This window comes from Ammospiza caudacuta, chromosome 34, assembly GCF_027887145.1.
Source record: "Ammospiza caudacuta isolate bAmmCau1 chromosome 34, bAmmCau1.pri, whole genome shotgun sequence".
Lineage (NCBI taxonomy): Eukaryota > Metazoa > Chordata > Aves > Passeriformes > Passerellidae > Ammospiza > Ammospiza caudacuta.
Genome location: NC_080626.1, coordinates 3,521,586 through 3,534,659, shown reverse-complemented (window position 1 = coordinate 3,534,659; position 13,074 = coordinate 3,521,586). Strand labels below are relative to the sequence as shown.

General features: G+C 54.7%; 2 protein-coding genes across 2 annotated transcripts; one reads left to right on the top strand and one right to left on the bottom strand.

Moving 5' to 3' along the window:
* Positions 1 to 645: 645 nt before the first annotated feature.
* TFPT (TCF3 fusion partner) lies at positions 646 to 8,083 on the top strand. Its single transcript, XM_058822706.1, is given in 7 exon segments — positions 646 to 714; positions 2,835 to 3,097; positions 4,345 to 4,415; positions 5,105 to 5,174; positions 6,355 to 6,390; positions 6,392 to 6,441; positions 8,032 to 8,083. Coding segments are annotated over 6 exon segments (540 nt in total). The 5' UTR covers positions 646 to 714; positions 2,835 to 2,836.
* A 775-nt stretch (positions 8,084 to 8,858) lies between these two features.
* Positions 8,859 to 12,930, bottom strand: NDUFA3 (NADH:ubiquinone oxidoreductase subunit A3). The gene is made up of 4 exons (XM_058822764.1): positions 12,854 to 12,930; positions 11,193 to 11,267; positions 11,033 to 11,110; positions 8,859 to 9,086 (listed from the first exon to the last, which is right to left on the bottom strand). Exons 1-4 carry the CDS (start codon positions 12,861 to 12,863, stop codon positions 8,995 to 8,997), a joined length of 255 nt encoding a protein of 84 aa, XP_058678747.1. The 5' UTR covers positions 12,864 to 12,930; the 3' UTR covers positions 8,859 to 8,994.
* Positions 12,931 to 13,074: the final 144 nt, after the last annotated feature.

The following is a 13,074-nucleotide window of genomic DNA, read 5'->3' as shown; positions in this document are numbered from 1 at the left end:
GAGCCTGAACTGGGCAAACTGGGAACACTGGGAGGGGCAAACTGGGCAAACTGGGAGGGGGAAATGGGGCTGGAGACCCCCAGAGACCCCCAGAGTGAGAGAGAGCCTGAACTGGGCAAACTGGGAGCACTGGGAAATGGGGCTGGAGACCCCCTGGGAGTCAGGGACAGCCTGAACTGGGAGCACTGGGAGCACTGGGAGGGGAAAATGGGGCTGGAGACCCCCAGAGTGAGAGAGAGCCTGAACTGGGCAAACTGGGAGGGACTGGGAGCGGAACTGGGAGCACTGGGAGAGCAGAACCGAGGCCTGCAGCCCCTCCCAGTGAAACCAGTGCCCGAACTGGGAGCACTGGGAGCAGCCCCGAGCCCCCTCTTCACGCCGCCATCCCCTCCCCGCCCTCAAACCCCCCCCAAAATTCCCAAATTTCCCTCAAGTTTCCCTCAAAATTCCCAAATTTCCCTCAAAATTCCCAAGTTTTCCCTCAAATTTCCCCAAATTTCCCCGAATTTCCCTCCGGTACCTCCCGCCGTTCTTGTCGCGGCCTCGATTGCGTCACTTCCGCTCTCGGCGCGCCGGCTCAGACGTCACGTCTGCTCGCTGTCGGGGTTCTGTGACGTCATCACCGCGCGCCCGCCGTGTCCCGGTTCCTCCCCCCCCCCCGGCGGGGCCGCCGCGCTCCGGGCCCGGCTGAGGCCGCGGTGACGTCATCGGGCGGTGCGTGACGTCACGGGGAGGGAATTGGGGGGACTGGGAGGGACTGGGAGGGACTGGGAGGGACTGGGGGGAGCACTGGGAGCGATCGGAGGGGGACTGGGCTGAACTGGGATGGACTGGGAGCAACTGGGAGGGACTGGGAGGGACTGGGATGGACTGGGGGGAGCACTGGGAGAGATCAGAGGGGAACTGGGAGCACTGGGATGGACTGGGAGCACTGGGAGGGACTGGGATGGATACTGGGAGCACTGGGAGCGATCAGAGGGGGACTGGGCTGAACTGGGATGGACTGGGATGGACTGGGAGCGATCAGAGGGGGACTGGGCTGAACTGGGATCGATACTGGGAGCACTGGGAGGGACACTGGGAGGGAGTGGGATGGACTGGGAGCAACTGGGATGGACTGGGGGGAGCACTGAGAGAAATTAGAGGTGGACTGGGAGGGACTGGGAGCGATCAGAGGTGGACTGGGAGCACTGGGATGGATACTGGGAGTACTGGGAGGGACACTGGGAGGGACTGGGATGGACTGGGAGCAACTGGGAGGGACTGGGAGGGACTGGGATGGACACTGGGAGGAACTGGGAGGGACTGGGAGGAACTGGGAGCGATCTGAGGGGGACTGGGCTGAACTGGGATGGACTGGGAGCACTGGGAGGGGCACTGGGAGGGACTGGGAGGAACTGGGAGAGATCAGAAGGGGACTGGGCTGAACTGGGATGGATACTGGGATGAACTGGGAGCAACTGGGAGAGACTGGGAGGGACTGGAATGGACTGGGAGGGACTGGGAGCGATCAGAGGGGGACTGGGCTGAACTGGGATGGATACTGGGAGCAACTGGGAGAGACTGGGAGGGACTGGGGGGAACTGGGATTGAACTGGGATTGAACTGGGATGAACTGGGATGGATACTGGGAGAACTGAGAGGGACTGGGATTGAACTGGGATGGACTGGGAGCAACTGGGAGAACTGGGAGGGACTGGGGGGAACTGGGATTGAACTGGGATGGACTGGGATGAACTGGGAGCAACTGGGAGGGCCTGGGGGGAACTGGGAGCAGGGATTGGGATGAACTGGGATGAACTGGGAGGGACTGGGAGGGACTGGGGGGACACTGGGGGGACACTGGGAGCAACTGGGAGGAACTGGGACGGACTGGGGATGAGTTTGGGAACCCCCTGGATGATTTTGGGGCTCCCCTTTTCCCCAAGGCACGGCAGGGGTTAATTGGGGGTTAGTCTTACATTAATTTTGTGTTAATTTGGCGTTAATTTTGGGTTAACTTTCAGTCAATTTTGAGTTAATTTTGGGTTAATTTTAGATTAATTTGGGGTTGATTTTGGGTAAATTTTGAGTTAATTTTGTGTTGATTTTGTGTGGATTGTGAGTTAATTTTGGGTTAATTTTAGATTAATTTGGGGTTGATTTTGGGTAAATTTTGAGTTAATTTTGAGTTAATTTTGTGTTGATTTTGAGTTAATTTTGGGTTAATTATGGGTTAATTTTAGATAAATTTTAGGTTAATTTTGGAGTTCATTTTGGGTAAATTTTCAGTTAATTTTGTGTTGATTTTGAGTTAATTTTGGGTTAATTATGGGTTAATTTTAGATAAAATTTAGGTTAATTTTGGGTTAATTTTGGAGTTAATTTTGGGTTAATTTTGAGTTAATTTTGTGTTGATTTTGAGTTAATTTTGGAGTTAATTTTGGATTAATTTTGAGTTAATTTTGGGATGAATTTGGCTGATTTTGGCTGATTTTTTCCCCCCAGGCATGGCGGGGGTGTACTTCAGGTTAATTTTGGGTGATTTTCTGAGGGTTTTGGGGTTAATTTGTGGTGGTTTTGGTTCATTTCTCACCCAGACATGGCGGGGGTGTCATTTTAGTGAATTTTGTGTTAATTTTTGTGTTAATTTTGGGTGGATTTTGGCCGATTTTGGTCCGTTTTCCCCTCAGCCATGGCGGGCGTGTCGTTGAGGTTAATTTTGTGTTAATTTTGGGTGGATTTTGGCCGATTTTGGTCCGTTTTCTCCTCAGGCATGGCGGGCGTGTCGTTGAGGTTAATTTTGTGTTAATTTTGGGTGGATTTTGGCCGATTTTGGTCCGTTTTCCCCTCAGGCATGGCGGGCGTGTCGTTCGAGGAGTTCTCGGCGCCGCCGGGCTCGGAGCTGGCGCTGGAGCCGCTCTTCGGGGGGAACATTCTGGAAAGCGAAGGGGAGCCCGAGGCCCCGCCCCTCCCCCCTCCGCCCCGCCCCCACCGCGGGGGGAGTGGCCAGGAGGGGGGGGAGGGGCGGGGGGAGGGGCCCGAGGACCCCCCCGAGCTGCGGCGGCGGCGGCTGAAGCTGCAGGCGCTGGGACGGCGCTGCCGCGAGATCCGGCAGGTGAGGGCGGGGGCCGGGGGCCGGCGGGGCCGGGACACGCCCACAAAATGGCCGGCGTAGTCGCAGTGCGGTGGCCACGCCCACAAAATGGCCGGCGTAGTCGCAAGGCGGTGGCCACGCCCACAAAATGGCCGAGGCGCTCACAAGATGGTGGCCATGCCCACAAAATGGCGGGTGGGCGGGCAAAGTAGTGGCCACGCCCACAAAATGGCCAACATCCTCGCAAGGTGGTGGCCACGCCCACAAAATGGCTGACGCACTCGCAACGTGGTGGCCACGCCCACAAAATGGCTGACGCACTCGCAAGGTGGTGGCCACGCCCACAAAATGGCGGGCAGGGGAACAAAATGGAGGACGGACGCACAAAACGGCCGAGTCGCTCTCAAGATGGTGGCCATGCCCGTAACGTCATGGCCACGCCTACAAAATGGCCGACATGCGCTCATAATGGTGGCCACGCCCACAAAATGGCCGACACGCTCACAAAATGGTGGACAAGCTTACCAGATGGTGGCCACGCCCACAAAATGGCGGATGCGCTCACAAAATGGCCGTCGAGCTCACGCAATGGTGGCCACGCCCATAAAATTGTGGCCACGCCCACAAAATGGCGTTCACGCTCAGATTATTGCGGCCACGCCCCTCAGAGTTTCTGTGCTTTGTGACCACGCCTTTTTTGTGGCCACGCCCACACTCGTCAGGTTTGGCCACGCCCCTAAGCACACCTGCCGAGTGTGGCTCCACCCCTTTCTCTGGCTCCGCCCTTTGCACACCTGTCCCTTTCGGCCCCACCCATTTGTGTGGCCCCGGCCCCGCCCCTTTTCCTGGCCCTTCCCCTTTGCACACCTGTGCCTTGTGGCCCCGCCCCTTTGCGCACCTGTGCCTTGTGGCCCCGCCCCTTCCAATGGCCTCGCCCCTTTCCACACCTGTGCGTTGTGGCCCCGCCCCTTCCAATGGCCCCGCCCCTTTGCACACCTGTGCCTTGTGGCCCCGCCCCTTTGCGCACCTGTGCCTTGTGGCCCCGCCCCTTTCCACACCTGTGCCTTGTGGCCCCGCCCCTTCCAATGGCCCCGCCCCTTTGCACACCTGTGCCTTGTGGCCCTGCCCCTTCCAATGGCCCCGCCCCTTTTCTCGGCCCACCCTCGGACAAACCTGTCCTGTTTGGCCCCGCCCCTTTGCGCACCTGTTGGGTCTGGCCCCGCCCCTTTCCGTGGCCCCGCCCCCTCAGTGGCCCCGCCCCCCCGCAGGTGAACGCGCGGGCGCTGCAGCGACTGCGGCAGGTGCAGAGAGAGACACGGAGACTGCAGCTGGAGCGCAGGTGGGACACGGACACGGACACACCTGGGACACACCTGGGGACACCTGGGACACACCTGGGACACACCTGGGACACACCTGGGGACATGGGGACACCTGGGACAAACACACCTGGGACACACCTGGGGACACCTGGGGACACACCTGGGAACACCTGGGCACACCTGGGGACACACCTGGGAACACCTGGGCACACCTGGGGACACACCTGGGGGACACAGCTGGGGACATGGGGACACCTGGGGGACAGACACACACCTGGGACCACACCTTGGGGGACATGAAGACACACCTGGGACACACCCAGGACACACCCTGAGGGACACACCCAGAGAAGGCCACGCCCCCACCTGGCTCGTGGCCACACCCACGCCTGGGTCACACCCTTATTGTCACGCCCACACCTAGGCTGTGACCACGCCCACATTTGGGGTATAACCACACCCACATTTGGGCTATGGCCACACCCACACCCAGGATGTGACCACGCCCACATTTCGGATATAACCACGCCCACACCAAGGCTGTGACCACGCCCACATTTGGACTATGACCACGCCCACACCCAGGCTGCGACCACACCCACATTTGAGCTATAACCACGCCCACACCTGGGCTGTGACCACGCCCACACCTGGGTATGGCCACGCCCCTCAATGCCACGCCCACGCCCGGCCCCGCCCCCCGCAGGTTCCTGATGCAGGTGCTGGACTCGCACGGGGATCGGTACCGGCAGGGACAGCTCACGGTGCTGCTGCAGGTGGGGACCCAAACGCACCCAAAATCGCCCCAAAATAACCCCCAAAATAACCCAAAATCACCCCAAAAATAACCCCCAAAACCACCCAAAATCACCCCCAAAATAACCCAAAATCACCCCAAAAATAACCCCCATAAACACCCAAAATAACCCCCAAAATAACACAAAATCACCCCAAAATAACCCCCAAAATAACCCAAAATCACCCCAAAAATAACCCCCAAAACCACCCAAAATCACCCCAAAAATAACCCCCAAAATAACCCCAAAATCACCCAAAAAATAACCCCAATAGTAACCCAAAATAATCCCAAAAAATCCCAGACCTCCCCAGAATTCACCAGGACCCCCAAACTGACCCAGATCCCCCAAATTCTCCCCCAAAACCCCCCAGGACCCCCAAACTGACCCAAACACCCCAAATTTCCCCTCAAAACCCCCCCAGGACCCCCAAATTTCCTTAAAATACCCCAAATTCACCCCCAAAACCCCCCCAGGACCCCCCAGAACCCCCCCAGCACCCCCAAATTTCCCTAAAATCCCCCAAATATCTCCCCCAAGATCCCCCCAAAACTCCCCCTGGATCCCCAAATTTCCCTAAAATCCCGCAAATTCGCCCCCAAAAGCCCCCCAGGACCCCCAAATTTTGCCCCCAGGACCCCCCCAAAACGCCCAAATTTCCCTAAAATCCCCCAAATTCGCCCCCAAAACCCCCCCAGGACCCCCAAATGTCCCTAAAATCCCCCAAATTCACCCCCAAAACCCCCAAATTCTCCCCCAAACCCCCCCCCAGGACCCCCCAAAACTCCCCCAGGACCCTCCAAACCCCCCCAGGACCCCCAAATTTGCCCCAAAATCCCCCAAATTCGCCCCCAAAACCCCCCCCAAAATCCCCGCAGGACCCCCAAATATTGCCCCCAGGACCCCCAAACCCCCCCAGGACCCCCCAAATCCCCCCAGGACCCCCAAGTTTTGCCCCCAGGACCCCCAAATTTTGCCCTCAAACCCTCCAGGACCCCCCAAATCCCTCCAGGACCCCCAAGTTTTGCCCCCAGGACCCCCAAATTTTGCCCCCAAACCCCCCCAACCCCCCCAGGACCCCCCAAATCCCTCCAGGACCCCCAAGTTTTGCCCCCAGGACCCCCAAACCCCCCCAAACCGAGCCGCGTTTCTCCCCCAGGACGAGGGGGCTCCCTCGGGGGGGGTCCCGGCCGCCCCCCCCCCCCGGCAACGCCGAGAACGAGCCCCCCCCCGAGCGGGAGCGCGCGCCCCTCCCCCACCGCCCCCCCCCGGCCGCCCCTCCCCCCCCGGAGCCCCCCGGGGCCAAACGGCGCCGCCGCAGGGGGGGGGGGGGGAGGGGGAGCCCAAAACGCCCCCCAGAAACCCCCCCAGAACCCCCCCGGGGGCTGCGCCCAGGTAAAGGGGGAAATGGGAAGGGGGGTTGGGGGGTCCTGGGGGGGTTTGGGGGGAATTTGGGGAGGGGGTTTGGGGGTCCTGGGGGGATTTGGGGGAGATTTGGGAGTCCTGGAGGGGATTTGGGGGGATTTGGGGGGTCCTGGGGGGATTTGGGGGGGATTTGGGGGTCCTGGGAGGGTGCTGGGGGGATTTGGGGGTCCTGGAGGGAATTTGGGGGGGATTTGGGGGGTCCTGGGATGGTGCTGGGGGGATTTGGGGGGTCCTGGGGGGATTTGGGGAAGGGGTTTGGGGGGTCCTGGGGGGATTTGGGGAGGGGGTTTGTGAGTCCTGGGGGGATTTGGGGGAATTTGGGGAGGGGGTTTGGGGGGTCCTGGGGGGAATTTGGGGGGAATTTGAGGGGTCCTGGAGGGAATTTGGGGGGGATTTGGGGGTCCTGGGGGGATTTGGGGAGGGGGTTTGGGGGGTCCTGGAGGGAATTTGGGGGGAATTTGGGGGGTCCTGGGAGGGTGCTGGGGGGGATTTAGGGGAATTTGGGGAGGGGGTGGTGGGGGGATTTGGGGGGATTTGAGGGAGATTTGGGGGTCCTGGAGGGATTTGGGGGGGATTTGAGGGGGTCCTGGGGGGTGTTTGAGGGGATTTGGGGGGGATTTGGGGGTCCTGGGGGGAATTGGGGGGAATTTGGGAGGGTCCTGGGGGGTGTTTGGGGGAGTCCAGGGAATTTGGGGGGGTCCAGGGAGAATTTTGGGGATCCTGGAGGGATTTGGGGGGATTTGGGGGGGTCCTGGGGGGGCGTTTGAGGGGATTTTGGGGGGATTTGGGGGGATTGGGGGGTCCTGGGAGGGTCCTGGGGGGGATTTGGGGGGTCCTGGGGAGGTGCTGGGGGGATTTGGGGGGGATTTGGGGAGGGGTTTTGGGGGTCCTGGGAGTATTTGGGGGGGATTTGGGGGTCCTGGAGGGAATTTGGGGGGTCCTGGGGGGAATTTGGGAGGTCCTGGGGGATTTTGGGGGGTCCTGGGGGGAATTTGAGGAAAATTTGGGGAAAATTTGGGGATTTTGGGGGGGGATTTGGGGAGGTTTTGGGGGGCCCTGGGAAGAATTTGGGGTAATTTTGGGGATTTTTGGGGTAATTTTTGGGGGGTTTTTGGGGTAATTTTGGGGTTTTTTTGGGGTAATTTTGGGGTAATTTTTGGGGGGTTTTTGGGGTAATTTTGGGGGTTTTGGGGTAATTTTGGGGGGTTTTGGGGTAATTTTGGTGTTTTTGGGGGATTTTTGGGGTAATTTTGGGGGGGTTTGGGGGTAATTTTGGGGGATTTTTGGGGTAATTTTGGGGGGGTTTGGGGGTAATTTTGGGGGATTTTTGGGGTAATTTTGGGGTCTGACCCCTCCCCCCCCCTCTCTCCCCACAGCCCCAGGGCCCCTCCCCCACCTGGGCCCCCCCCAGCCCCCCCGAGAAGCCCCCGAGGGTCCCCCCCAAATTCTGCGACTTCGACTGAGACCCCCCCCAAAATCCCCCCCAAAAAAAAGCAAAAATTTCCCCCACGCCGCCCCCCCCCAAAAAAAAAAAAAAAATTCGAATTTCTCAATAAATAAAAATTGAAATAAATAAGAAAAATCTCGTTTTGATTTTGTAGTTTCCCCCCAAAAATCCCAAACTCCAAAATCCCAAAATTTCCCCCCAAAAAATCCCAAATCCCCCCACACAAAAAATCCCAAATCCTCCCAAAATTCCCAATAAACCAACAAAATTCTCATTTAAATTTTTGTATTTTTGGGGTTCCCACACTCGGGGTCCCCCCAAACACCAAATCCCCCCCAAAAACCCAAAAATTTCAAAAATCCAACCCCAAAAATCCCAAATTCTCTCCTAAAAAAAACCCCAAATTTTAAACAAACCACAAAAATTCCTCGCAAAAAACCCAAATAAATCACAAAAATCTCATTTAAATTTTTGTATTTTTGGGGTTTCCAGACTCGGGGCCCCCCCAAAAGAAATCCCAAACCCCAAAATCCCAAAATTCCCCCCCAAAAATCCCAAATCCCCCCACACAAAAAATCCCAAATCCTCCGAAAATTTCCAAGAAACCAACAAAATTCTCATTTAAATTTTTGTATTTTTGGGGTTCCCACACTCGGGGTCTCCCCAAACCCCAAATCCCCCCCAAAAACCCAAAAATTTCCAAAAACAAACCCCAAAAATCCCAAATTCTCTCCTAAAAAAAACCCCAAATTTTAAATAAAACCACAAAAATTCATCCCAAAAACCCCAAATAAATCACAAAAATCTCATTTAAATTTTATATTTTTGGGGTTCCCACACTCGGGGTCCCCCCAAATCCCCTCTGGGGGGGTCAGGGGGGGTTCTCCCAAATTTTTTTGGGGTTTTTTTTGGGTTTTTTGGGGTTTCTCAGAGGTTCTTGAGCCATTTCAGGTCGCGGCCCTGGTGGCAGCAGGGGTGCGAGGGGACATCGGGGAGGCAGCCGTCGTCCCTGAGGGGAACTGGGCAAATTTGGGGGTTCAGGGGGTCCCCAAAACCGGGGGGACCCCAAAAACCCCAAATTTGGGATGGGAACAGGAGAATTTGGGGGATTTTGGGCGGTTTTGGGGGGATTTTGGGGCATTTAAAGGGGAGAAATCGCAGGGTTTTGGGGGGATTTGTGGGGTCCCAATGGGGATTTTGGGGGGATCAGGGGGGAATTTGGGGGGCTCAGGGGGTCCCCAAAACCGGGGGGACCCCAAAAACCCCAAATTTGGGATGGGAACAGGAAAATTTGGGGGTTTTTTGGGTATTTTTGGGGTTTTTTGGGGAATTTTTGGGGGAGTTTGGGGAGAAATTGGGGGGATTTTATGGGGTTGTGGGGGGGGATTTTGGGGGGCTCAGGGGGGATTTTGGGGGGTTCAGGGGGTCCCCAAAACGGGGGGACCCCAAAAACCCCAAATTTGGGATGGGAACAGGAAAATTTGGGGGTTTTTTGGGTATTTTTGGGGTTTTTTGGGGAATTTTTGGGGGAGTTTGGGGAGAAATTGGAGGGATTGTATGGGGTTGTGGGAGGGGATTTTGGGGGGCTCGGGGGGTCCCCAAAATCGGGGGGACCCCAAAAACCCCAAATTTGGGATGGGAACAGGAAAATTTGGGGGATTTTTGGGGTTTTTTTGGGGGATTTTTGGGAGAAATTGGGGGGATTTTATGGGGTTGGGGGGGATTTTGGGGGCTCAGGGGGTCCCCAAAACCGGGGGGACCCCAAAAACCCCAAATTTGGGATTGGGAGGGAGAAATTTGGGGGATTTGGGGGGATTTCATGGGGTTTTGGGGTCCCAAAGGGGAGAAATTGGGGGGATTTTATGGGTGATTTTTAGGGTTATTTTGGGGTATTTTTAGATAATTTTGGGTGATTTTTAGGGAGATTTTGAGGGATTTTAGGGACATTTTGGGGTATTTTTAGGGAGATTTGAGAGCAGATTTTGGGGTATTTTTAGGTTAATTTTGGGGTATTTTTAGGGTTATTTTGAGGTATTTTTAGGGATATTTTAGGGCAGGTTTTGGGTTATTTTTAGGTTAATTTTGGGGTATTTTTAGGGATATTTTGGGGGATTTTAGGGACATTTTGGGGTATTCTTAGGGAGATTTGAGAGCAGATTTTGGGTTGTTTTTAGGTTAATCTTGGGGTATTTTTAGGGTTATTTAGAGGTATTTTTAGGGATGTTTTAGGGCAGATTTTGGGTTATTTTTAGGTTATTTTTGGGGTATTTTTAGGGATATTTTGGGGGATTTTAGGGACATTTTGAGGTATTTTTAGGGATATTTTGGGTTATTTTTAGGTTAATTTTGGGGTATTTTTAGGGGTATTTTAGGGCAGGTTCCGGGGTATTTCTGGGTTGATTTTGGGGTATTGTTAGGAATAATTTTGGGTATTTTTAGGGGTATTTTAAGTCAGATTCTGGGGTATTTTTAGGAGTTGATTTTGTGGTATTTTTAGGAATAATTTTGGGTATTTTTAGGGGTATTTTAGGGCAGGTTCTGGGGTATTTCTGGGTTGATTTTGGGGTATTTTTAGGAGTAATTTTGGATATTTTTAGGGGTATTTTAGGGCAGGTTCTGGGGTATTTCTGGGTTGATTTTGGGGTATTTTTAGGAATAATTTTGGGTATTTTTAGGGGTATTTTAGGGCAGGTTCTGGGGTATTTCTAGGTTGATTTTGGGGTATTTTTAGGAATAATTTTGGGTATTTTTAGGGGTATTTTAGGGCAGATTCTGGGGTATTTTTAGGGGTTGATTTTGGGGTATTTTTAGGAATAATTTTGGGTATTTTTAGGGGTATTTTAGGGCAGGTTCCGGGGTATTTCTGGGTTGATTTTGGGGTATTTTTAGGGATATTTTAGGGCAGGTTCCGGGGTATTTTTAGGGGTATTCTGGGGTGTTTTCAGGCACATTCAGGGCTCCATACCAGGGTAGGTGTAGGGCGTGGCCTGGTTGATCATCCCCGAGTATTTGCTGTAGGGGCTGAGCAGCGGCGACAGCAGCGCTGGGGGAGGGGCACGGGGGGGTCAGGGGGACCCAAAACCCCCCAGACCCCCCCAGACCCCCCCAAACCCCCCCAGGCTCACCCAGGGCCGCGATGCCGCAGCTGACGGCGACCACCGGCTCCTTGGCCCACAGCGAGCGCAGAGCAGAGGCCATGCCTGGGACAGGGGCACAACAGCACAAAAACTCACAAAAACTCACAAAAACTGATCAAAAATGCAAAAAAAACCAGCCCAGACATACCCAAAGCCGTTCAAAATAGCCCAAAAATGCACAAAAACTGACCAAAAATGCAAAAAAAAAACCAGCCCAGACATACCCAAAGCCGTTCAAAATAGCCCAAAAATGCACAAAAACTGATCAAAATGCAGAAAAAATATCTCAAAACAGCACAAAAACTGATCAAAAATGCAAAAAAACCAGCCCACACATACCCAAAGCAGTTCAAAATAGCCCAAAAATGCACAAAAACTGATCAAAAATGCAGAAAAACCAGCCCAGACATACCCAAAGCTGTTAAAAATAGCCGAAAAATGCACAAAAACTGATCAAAAATGCAGAAAAAATATCTCAAAACAGCACAAGAACTGATCAAAAATGCAAAAAAACCAGCCCAGACATACCCAAAGCAGTTCAAAATAGCCCAAAAATGCACAAAAACTGATCAAAAATGCAAAAAAACCAGCCCAGACATACCCAAAGCTGTTAAAAATAGCCGAAAAATGCACAAAAACTGATCAAAAATGCAGAAAAAATATCTCAAAACAGCAGAAGAACTGATCAAAAATGCAAAAAAACCAGCCCACACATACCCAAAACAGTTCAAAATAGCCCAAAAATGCACAAAAACTGATCAAAAATGCAGAAAAAATATCTCAAAACAGCACAAAAACTGATCAAAAATACAAGAAAACAACCCAAAAATACCCCAAAAATACACAAAAACCTCAAATTCCCCCAATTTCCCCTCAGGACCCGCCAGGTTCCCCCAATTTCTCATCAGGACCCCCCACGTTCCCCTAAATCCCCTCAATTCCCACGCGGAAATACCAAATTTCCCCCAATTCCCCCTCAGAATCCCCAAATTTCCCCTCAGGACCCCAAATTTCCCCTCAGTTCCCACCCGGACACCCCAATTTCCCCTCAGGACGCCCCAAATCCCCTCAGGACCCCTTAATTTTCACCAATTGCCCCCAAACCCCCTCAATTCCCACCCGGACACCCCAAGTTTCCCCTCAGGACCCCCAATTTCCCCTCAGTTCCCACCCGGACACCCCAAATTCTCCCCAAACCCCCTCAATTCCCACCCGGACACCCCAAATTTCCCCTCAGTTCCCACCCGGACACCCCAAATTCCCCTCAGGACGCCCCAAATCCCCTCAGGACCCCTTAATTTTCACCAATTCCCCCCAAACCCCCTCAATTCCCACCTGGACACCCCAAATTCCCCCCAAACCCCCCTCAATTCCCACCCGAACACCCCAAATTCCCCCCAAACCCCCTCAGTTCCCACCCGGACACCCCAAATTGCCCCCAAACCCCCTCAGTTCCCACCCGGACACCCCAAATTGCCCCCAAACCCCCTCAATTCCCACCCGAACACCCCAAATTCCCCCCAAACCCCCTCAGTTCCCACCCGGACACCCCAAGTTTCCCCTCAGGACCCCCAATTTCCCCTCAGTTCCCACCCGGACACCCCAATTTTCCCCCAATTTCCCCCCAATTCCGCCTCCCCCTCACTCACGTCCCGCCATCCCCTCCCCCCACCGTTCCAAGGGCGTCCGGCGCGCGCGGCGCTGGCGCGATGACGTCACGCCCCGCGCGAAGGGGGAGGAGCGCGCGCGTTATCGGTGACGTCACCGCGCGCCGGCGGTGGGCGGGGCCTCGGCGGGAAGCGAAAGGGAAAGTGGGGGAGGGGCGCGAGGAGAGCGCGGTAAGGGGGGGGGGAGGGGACCCCCAAATTTT